This window comes from Octodon degus, unplaced genomic scaffold (assembly GCF_000260255.1).
Source record: "Octodon degus isolate 3935 unplaced genomic scaffold, OctDeg1.0 scaffold00235, whole genome shotgun sequence".
NCBI lineage: Eukaryota > Metazoa > Chordata > Mammalia > Rodentia > Octodontidae > Octodon > Octodon degus.
The window spans coordinates 1,197,368-1,207,824 of record NW_004524811.1 but is presented as its reverse complement, the minus strand read 5'-3'; the positions used below and the strand labels follow the sequence as shown (position 1 = coordinate 1,207,824).

At 41.6% G+C, this 10,457-nt stretch overlaps 1 protein-coding gene across 1 annotated transcript; it reads left to right on the top strand.

The window, feature by feature from the left end:
- Window positions 1–5,631: 5,631 nt before the first annotated feature.
- LOC101563772 (WD repeat and HMG-box DNA-binding protein 1-like) lies at window positions 5,632–10,000 on the top strand. Its single transcript, XM_012512589.2, is given in 3 exon segments — window positions 5,632–5,947; window positions 6,172–9,085; window positions 9,087–10,000. Coding segments are annotated over 3 exon segments (3,384 nt in total). The 5' UTR covers window positions 5,632–5,658; the 3' UTR covers window positions 9,268–10,000.
- The last annotated feature ends 457 nt before the right edge of the window (window positions 10,001–10,457 follow it).

Below are 10,457 nucleotides of genomic sequence, written 5' to 3'. Positions count from 1 at the left end.
ATGTTCATCATGATACAATCTTTTTTAAAATAGTCTTTTAATTACCATATGCACACCAAAGATTCCACAGTTTATAAACTTACTCTAAGTCTGTTCTTTGAATTTTTGACTCATATCCAGTTGACCACACAAATCTTATTTGGCTACCCATTCAAATTTGAATGTTTGATTTTTCATTAATGAATTTGTTTTTCCTGTATGAAATACATATATGTATAATTTTCTGTAACATTCTCCTTAAAGTAAATGGAAATATTTAGTTGCTTAGGTAAAATTTTTTGACATCAAACATAAATTTTCACATTTTGTTTCACATTTCACAATAGTGAAACTGTTGGCAGTTTTCATGTACATACACCTACACACAACTTTTCCAATATATTAGGAATCTGACCATTCCTCTTCATTTTTGTGATACCCTTTTCACTGGAGCCATCATTGTTTCTAGTCCAGATTCTTAGATTTTCCTTGAACTCATTGCCCTCATCTTACCTCCATTTGACGTTTTTTCTTGGCGGGGGGTGGGGGGGTCCAGTGATCAAACTCAGAACTTTATGCTTGAGAAGTAGGCACTTATGCCACTGAGCTATCTCCTCAGCCCCACCTCTATTTAACTGTATTTCACTTCTGGCAAAATGTTACTATTAGCCTTTGTTTTATACTCTAGTGATTTTCTGTCTTAGTAATATCCAAATTTTTTACTATGTTCCAAAGGCATTACATTATGTCTTGACTTTGTATTGGCTTATTGTTTTTCTGCTCTTTTGTTTCTCAACACTTTAACCACACCATGTCAAAATCTTTGTGTGGGCTATTGGTTCTGTCGTGAACATTCTTCATTTAGATATCCACATGATGGTTTGGTCTGTGTTTATGTAACAGCTTGATAGGAGACCTCACTGACTGTCCTGCTCAATGTAATATCCTTCCTTTTCTTTTTTTTTTTTTTCTTGTATCTTTCATTGCTCCCTCTCTATCCCACTGAGTGCAGTGTAAGAATATTGATGGAAGACATTGTATGGTTGTCCTCTAATTATGTTTTTTCATTTATGTATTTGGTACAGGGTCTGTCTATGCGGCTCAGAATCATAGTGATCCTCCTGTTTTGAGCCTGCACAATGCTGGGAATACAGGCATGAACCACTACCCCTGGACTTGGTGGCCAGTGTAGTGTCCCCAGGGGTGGGGCCTGCACGGCATTGATTGTCCTCCCTAGTATGTTCACAATCTAAACTGTCCTGGTATAGGCACTGAATAGATAGGCATTCAGATATGTAGGGAATGAGTGAATGAACTGTGATTTATGTTCTAAGAGCTTCGTTTGTTGGGACTTAAAATATTTTCTCCTGTAGTAAGCTAAAGGAGTATGGTCAAAGCAAACCCAGTATAGTTTCCACATAGTTATCAGACACAGCTTTTAGCAGCTAATCTCTATTAGGACAGAAGGCAAATGCTTGTGATTATGAAAACATGGCATGTACTAAATAAAATCCAGACTTACTTTCCTGCTCAGATACAGTAGTGTAACATAAACCTTCAGTAGTCATTTTGGATCCTACTTACTGGGGGCTTAATTTGTTATCTCCGCCCTTTGGCTAGATCTGTTATTTCTGGAAGTGGGCTGAACTGACTGAATGGATTTAGAGGTGTTAATGTTTATGTGGATTATCTACCATTGGTGATGTAAGCATCTCTTCCTTTGAATAGATCACGTTTCCATTCTAATAAAAGTAACACAAACTAAAGCAATTGGGAAGGATTATAGTAGCAATTGAAGAAAAAACGGTAAAGTAATAACTTTTTTTCAACACCTTGGAAACTATTGTTAATGTTTTTGATATTTCTTACCAGTTTTTAGAGTATGTATGTTTTTACATAGTTGGAATGAATCAGCAGTTTATGAACAGTATTTATACTTAGAGTTCTTTGATATCTTCCTTAAGTTTAATAGAATTGCTGTGTGAATTTGACTTTTTGTATTTATACAAGGTATTCCTCAGAAAGCATTCCTTTTACACAGAGGCTGGATTTTATCCATGTTATCATTACCAAGTGTTTGAGTACGAGTTTGTCATCTTTTTGTACATTTTGAAACATTCTGTGTGGGCAATATTTGTCAAATAATGTGTATGACAGCCTTGTGTGTCTTTCTTCCCAGCTTGTTAGTTGTTTTTGCTGAGATCAGAGCATAGTCTGTGAAAGGGAAAGTTAAAATATATAAAGAAGACACTGAAGAAGAGTAGAGTAGTGCTATGGTGTCAGGCGTGGTGGATATGTGGAAGAGTTGCTTGTGACAGAACATAAGACCACAGAGTGGATAGAAAATATATAATAGAACCTCACTTTGAATCCAAATTCTAACCTACTATGGTACTTGTGAAAATTCCTAGCTAGAGAGAATATAAGTATTAATCATAATGGAAGAAGGAAATGTGAAAACTATTTGTAAGGATGGTTAAGTAATTCTACCAAATGAAACTTTCTCCTTGGACTTATTTTAAATAATGCATGATCACTATGGACACTAGAATGTGTAGATAGATAAATGCTACACTTAAGAATATCTATCAGTACTTCTTCTATGGTATTGAAAGTATGTATGAAGGGGAGATCACAGAAAGAGATAAATCTTGGATGGGGAATAGTATAAAAAAGAGACAAGAAAATGATACAGTGTCATATAAAATGTTAGAGAAAAATGTAATAATCTGCTCCCATCCATCACTGATACTTAACAGCACACAGCTTGTGAATTAATGTGTATTAGTGAATTTCTGACTGTCACTGTGCAGTGTTGTTTTCTAAATGTTTCTGTCACTAAAAGTGAAGTCAGCACAGCAAGCACCCTTCCATTTAGGGCATTTATGTTTTAGCAGCCTACTAGTTCTTTCTTGATTAATGATTCCAAGTAGAAGTGAGATGTGTCCAGGATATGGCCAAGGAGTCCTTGGACTAGGCCAACTCCTATGAGGCTGCCTGCTGAGGGTCAGTAGTAACTCTGTTGCAATGAAGAAATTAGAATGAATCAGTTAAAAGACTTCTTTCCTGCTTGGTGTTTGAATTGTCAAATGCAACTTGATTATTTCATATAGGATATTCACTCTTTATGAGAATTTTATGTACATGATTGTTATGATTTAGATCTGAAATGTCTCCCGAAGGCTCAGTGTTGAGAGTTAGTCCACATTGTAGCCACAATCACTGGTAGGGTTTATAGAAAGTGATTGGATAGTGAGGGATCTACTTTTATCACTGGATGAATCCACTGATTCATGATGTGATGAGTTGCACTAATGGAATTGATGGAAACTCAGAAGATGTGTCTAGTTGAATGGAATTGGTCATGGGCACACGTCCTTGGGTACTGTATCTTGTCTGCATCCTGTTACTTCCCACCCTCCACCCCCTACTTTGTGACATCACCAACTAGTGCAAATTCTTAGACACATAGAAGATGGCAATCTGACATAGTATTTAAGCATACTTATAACAGTCATTGTAGTCCACCTTGTTCAGGGTCATCTGTCAAGATACTGGTAATTGGCTGAGGGTTCTTGCTCAACTCATATGGAAACCGTGACCTGGGAAATTATAACTCTTTTAGTAGAAATAACTATGGGCTTTGAATACCAGTGTCTGTCAGCTCTTTTAGTGTTTATGACACTTCTTTTTTATTTATAAAAATTATTTTTATTAGTACATGTTTTCTTAATGATCCCTCTTGGCACTTGGAGCAAGAAATTACTAGCAGGCTTTGAGTATTCTGGCCACCAGAAACATCAGCCAGTGGTGATTCATTTTCCTTTTCCCCACTCTCTAATGCCACTTGTCTTAAGTGCTACCAGCTCTAACTTCTGGAAGCTTTTAGTGCCAGTTGCCTTTTTTGTTAACTGCTCACCTTATGCTACTTAAGGCAGAAATCATGTATAGGTAGCAATATGCTACCTAGTAGAAGCTTTATCAGAGCTGCTTAAGTGCAACAGTGCACAAGGGGAATAGTACACAGATTGATGCAGACTGATAACGGACAGCTAGATTATGTAGGGTTGTTATGGGTAGGATAGGGACTTCTCATGGGCCTGACAAAAGCTGCAAAGAGATGAAGTCATCTATGATACTGGAGTGGAGACATCTGTGAAGGTTGTGTGACTGAAACTATAGATGAAGTAAATAACTCTCAGCAACTATGGGGGATTCCTGATTAAGGTCTGACCTTAAATATTTAGGATAGCCATCTATCTTTGGGGAAGCATGGGGACCCCTCTCTTCTGTCTCATTGGCTGCTGTGAATAAGGAGCTTTCTTCTGCTGCCTTTTATCATGATGCTTCTGCCTTTCTGTAGGCCTAAAAGCAATAGAACTGGTAAACTATAGACTGAAATCTCTGAAGTCATGAGACAAAATAAACCTTTTCTTATTAAAATTGTATCAGGTATTTTGTCACTGCTATTGGAGAGCTGTTTTATACAGTGATCTTAGAGGAAGCTTATAAATCTGATCCCTGAATAACAGAAATGGTGCAGGTGAAGGATATAAGGCAACGTTTTTGTTTTTTTGTTTTTTACAGATATCAAACTGAAAAAATTTTATTCTAGGAGTAGAATAAAATTATATTTCTTAAATGGGTCTGTGTTTTCTGTTCATATCTGCAGGCTAGGAAGACCAAGTATCTTTCTATGTTTCCATATGAGAATGTGTCCTCTAAAATGCTTCTCAGAAAACAAGACAATACATGACTATTAGGAGAGAATATTCAGTTCTGTTCTCTTTCCTTCCCTCTTTTTTTTAATCTTGCATTTTTATTTAATTTTTCTTAAGCCCTCTTTGATGTGAACCAGATAATGGTTTTTGCTTGTTAGAATTGTTCTAGTAATTATTTTTAAAGTCAATTATATTTTAATGTTGCTGAGATTTTCTGCCTATAGTACAGAGCATGTCTGCACTTTTCTTTCTCCACATCAATTAACAGTTATGTCCAGTAGGTGGACTCCCTTATCTGCCACATATTAATGTTATATACAGGTTATTAGTCTTTTGTTTCTACCTCGAACTACTTTCTATCCCTTTCATTTGGAAATGTGACTCATGATTCATTTGTAGATATTATTTGTTTTGTGCTATTTTGAACAGTTGATTTAATATATTTGTTCCAACTTGAAAAAGTCTCTTGATTTGGGAATCTAATTTAGGAAAAGCCTCACTCAAATGACATTTGTATACTATTTCTCTTTGATGTGGTCATTGATAATAACATGTGACCTAAAGCCAAACTTTGCTAATAGTTCTTTGTTAGTTCCACCTCCAGAGAAAGAATTAAACATTGCGTAAGTGGACAATAATAAAGTAACCCTTTTCCTGTACAGTCAAGCCTAATTTTGTTACTTATTCTAGAGTGCAAGCCTGTGGAAGGGAAAGATTATCTCATATATTTTTTGTAGCATCTGTTGTCAAATAGAAGCACACTGTTTGGCACGCATTACTGGTAGGCACATATTTCTTGACTAGAATGGGGCTTATGGTTTTACTTAGCAAACTTAAAAGAGTAAGGCAATACAAAGATGCAAATATACAAAAAACAATTTATAAAACACAAATACAGGGAGCATGGGAAGCAGCGTTTTTCGGAAGATCCTTGTCGGACACCCGGTAGGGAAGAAAAATGCCCGCCACCCAGAAGCCCATGAGGTACGGACACACCGAAGGACACACGGACATCTGTTTTGATGACTCTGGGAGCTGTATCGTGACTTGTGGAAGCGATGGTGATGTGCGAATTTGGGAAGACCTGGATGATGATGACCCCAAGTCCATCAACGTTGGCGAGAAGGCGTACTTGTGTGCTTTGAAGAACGGGAGACTGGTCACTGCGGTCTCTAACAATACTGTCCAGGTGCACACGTTTCCTGAGGGGGCTCCAGATGGGATCCTCACGCGCTTCACCACCAATGCCAACCACGTGGTCTTTTAAATTTTTTTTTTTTTTTTTATTTGAGAGAGAGAGAGAGAGAGAGAGAGAGAGGTGTGTGTGTGTGTGTGTGTGTGTGGCCAGCTCAGCCCACCAGGGGGCGGGGCTGGCTGGCATGTGGTGCTGGGGGATTGAACCGCGGTCCCTGATGCCTTGCCAAGCTTGTTCTAAGTAGGTGCTTTAGACCACTGAGCCATCTCTCCAGCCCCAACCACGTGGTCTTTAACGCAGATGGAACCAAGATCGCCGCAGGATCGGGTGATTTCCTCATCAAAGTTGTGGATGTGATGGACAGCAGTCAGCAGAAGACATTTCGAGGACACGATGCCCCTGTCCTAAGCCTTTCTTTTGATCCCAAAGATGTCTTTGTGGCATCGGCCAGCTGTGATGGGTCAGTCAGAGTGTGGCAAATCTCAGATCAGACCTGTGCAGTTAGTTGGCCACTGTTACAAAAATGCAACGATGTGATGAACGCAAAGGCCATCTGCAGGCTTGCTTGGCAGCCGGGAAGCGGGAAGTTACTGGCAGTTCCTGTGGAGAAATCTGTGAAGCTGTATAGAAGAGAAACCTGGACTAATCAGCTTGATCTTTCTGACAGTTCCATCAGTCAGAGCCTCAACATAGTAACTTGGTCGCCCTGTGGGCGCTATTTAGCTGCGGGTAGTATCAACGGCCTAATTATCGTTTGGAATGTGGAAACCAGAGGCTGCGTAGAAAGGGTGAAGCATGAGAAAGGCTATGCCATCTGTGGCCTGGCCTGGCACCCTACCTGTGGCCGCATATCTTACACGGATGCAGAGGGGAACCTGGGGCTCTTGGAGAGCGTGTGTGAGCCCAGCGGGAAGGCGTCGGGCGGCAAGGCTTCTAGCAGAGTGGAAAAGGAGTACAATGATCTTTTCGATGGAGATGATACGAGTGATGCTGCTGGTTTTCTAGATGATGATGCCGTTGAGGTCTCTGTTCCGAAAGAGACCATAAATGATGAGGAGGAAGATGGCCTCATGGTGGTGCCAGGTCGCTCTAGACAGCGAAGTCACATCCTAGAAGATGATGAAAATTCAGTAGTTTTTTGTGTTCCAGATGGTACAGTGCTGAAATCTGCTCTTCGCGAGGAGGTGGAGGACCTCGCGGGCAGCTCGCACGGTCTGCCACCAGCGACGTCGCAGAGGCCACTGTGGGACGGGCCCAGGCCGACCCCCCGGCAGAGGCCGTTCCAGTCGGGGTCCACACCTGCACACCTCACTCACAGGTTCCTGGTTTGGAACTCTGTTGGAATTATCCGCTGCTATAATGATGAGCAGGACAATGCCATTGATGTGGAGTTCCATGACACCTCTGTGCACCACGTGACACACCTGTCAAACACCTTGAATTACACAGTAGCAGATCTTTCCCACAAAGCTATCTTGTTGGCATGTGAAAGCACCGATGACCTGGCAAGCAAGCTTCACTGCTTGCACTTCAGTTCTTGGGACTCCAGCAAGGAGTGGATGGTGGACATGCCCCAGCACGAGGACGTGGAAGCCATCTGCCTCGGCCAGGGCTGGGTGGCCGCCGCCACCAGCGCCTCGCTCCTGCGGCTCTTCACCATTGGGGGTGTTCAGAAAGAGGTCTTCAGCCTTCCCGGGCCCGTGGTATCCCTGGCAGGACACGGAGAGCAGCTTTTCATTGTTTATCACAGAGGTACAGGATTTGATGGAGATCAGTGTCTTGGAGTTCAGCTCTTCGAGCTGGGGAAGAAGAAAAGGCAGGTTCTGCGCGGTGACCCTCTTCCTCTCACAAGGAGAGCCCACCTGACCTGGATTGGCTTCTCAGCTGAAGGTACCCCCTGCTACGTGGATTCTGAAGGCTGTGTTTGGATGCTTAACAGAGGACTAGACAACGTGTGGACCCCTGTGTGTGACACCAGAGAGCACTGCAAGGGGAGATCCGACCACTACTGGGTGGTGGGGATCCATGAAAAGCCCCAGCAGCTCAGGTGCATTCCTTGTAAAGGCTCTCGGTTTCCCCTGACCCTTCCATGCCCCGCGGTGGCTATATTGTCCTTTAAGCTTCCTTACTGTCAGATTGCGACAGAGAAGGGGCAGATGGAGGAGCAGTTTTGGCGTTCAGTTATATTTCACAACCACCTGGATTACTTAGCCAAAAATGATTATGAATATGACGAGAGCACTAAAAATCAAGCAGTAAAGGAGCAACAAGAACTTTTAATGAAAATGCTTGCACTTTTTTGTAAACTGGAGCGAGAATTCCGTTGTGTGGAACTTGCAGATCTAATGACTCAAAATGCTGTAAATTTAGCCATTAAATATGCTTCTCGCTCTCGGAAATTAATATTGGCCCCAAAACTTAGTGAACTCGCTGTAGAGAAGGCAGCTGAATTGGCAGCCCCTGAGGCGGAGGAGGAGGAAGAAGAGGAGGATTTCAGACAAAAACTGAATGCTGGTTACAGTAATACTGCTACAGAGTGGAGCCAACCATGACTAAGAAATCATGTGGAAGAAGACACTGAGGACACAGGAGCTGAGGACACAGAGGAAAACCCTGAACTCCATCAGCACAGACAGAACTTGTTTTCCAAAAGTACAAATTCCTCTGAGGTACCAGCCGTTAAGTCAGGTGCGGTTACTCCTAGCAACCAAGGACGAGTAAACCCCTTCAAGGTATTAGCCAGTTCCAAAGAGCCAGCCGTGTCTGTGAACCTGCCACGTTCAACGAATATCTTAGACAGTATGAGCAAATCCTCCAGGAAACCCTTCGCGCCCAATCGAGTGGCTGGTAGCGAGAAGTCCCCCGTTCTCAAGCCTCTGATTCCAAAGCCAAAGTCTAAGCAGGCCTCTGCAGCATCCTATTTCCAGAAGAGAACTTCTCAGGCTGATAAAACCGAGGGAGTGAAAGAAGAAAACCCTAAAGATGTGTCACCTGCAGCACCAGCTGTGTGCTCACCGAACGCTGAAGCGCAGAGGCCAAAGACTGGGTTCCATATGTGGCTGGAAGAAAACAGAAGTAATATTTTGTCTGACAAGCCTGACTTTTCAGATGAAGCAGATATAATAAAAGAAGGAATGATTCGATTTAGAGTTTTGTCAGCTGAAGAAAGGAAGGCATGGACTATCAAGGCCGGGAGAAACCACTGGGGATGGAGTTGAAGCAAAGAAGCGGAAACGTGTGGGTGATGAGTCTCACGACGAGGAAAACCAGGAGGAGGCAGCGAAGGAGAATCTGAATTTGCCCAAAAAGCAAAAACCTGTAGATCTTTCTGCTAATCAGAAACTGTCAGCCTTCGCTTTTAAGCAGGAGTGAATGGCGGAAGTGGCCTGGGGGGAGCGGTGACAGTTCTGCTCCTCCGTGATGAATCTGGACTTTCTCTCCATCTTTGTCATATGCCTTATACTGTAGGTTGCTGCAGAGCTACAGGAAGGCTCTCCTCTGTACAAGATAATATAGCAGTCTGCGGTGCTGCTGGCTAGAGCGCTGCTTAGCACAGGTGCGGCCCCGACCTTGACCCCAGTGTCGGGGGAGAGAGTGTAGGAAGTGACGCGCTTCAGGGACAACAGTCGTCATGGCAAGTTATTCTGCCCCGGGATGGAGCAGAACTGTTCTGGTTGTGGTCATTCCTCGGAGACCACCATCACATCCCACTGCCAGCCAGTTTGGTTGGGTTCGTTTCTTTCTGAGGCAGAGTCCAACTGTGTTGTTCAAGCTGGCCTTGAGCTTGCAGCAGTCCTCCTGTCTCAGCTTCCTGAGTGCTAGAATTACACCACTGTGCCTCGGTTGGTTATTATTTTCAGAAATACTCAAAATTGAGGTCCTAACATGTCTGCACATTGAAGTATCTTCTGGGAATTTACTAATTTGATATATGTCAAGTTTGGGGGAGAACCAGCCACTGCTCCTCCAAGCGTGGTGCCAGAGACTCTGTTGTGCATCTACAGAGACCTGAGGACGAGATTTCTTCTTAAATATGAGCCTTAAACCTGTAAATAATCCGTAGATGAGGCTTTTTCTTTGTTGTGTCTTGGAAATGTGTTATATATTGCTGTCAATTGTCTGTATAGCCTTTTTTTTTAGGTAAATAAAACGTTCTCATTTTCATTTTTGGCAAAAAAAAAAAAATACACCAAGCCACAGATAGTATGTATATATATATATTCTCCAGAATTTGTCACTTTGATTATTTACCTATGTACTATTACAGTTTATATATATATATATATATATATATATATAATTTTTCCTTGAGAAGAGCTGCATTTTAAAAATTTTAATATTTCTTTTACCTAGTACATAACTTTGTACAAAGATGCATAATGTAGTGGGTATTTGCCTTTGTGTTTGTTTTATCAATGTACAGTTTCTAAGTAAAATTATTAAATGTACATTTACATCCCACAGAGCCTTCTATATTACAGTTTAATAAGCATTATGGAAGGAATGGGAAGTAATCTCAAGTTAAAGTGATAGTTGGATTTAATGATAATAGTAATAATATA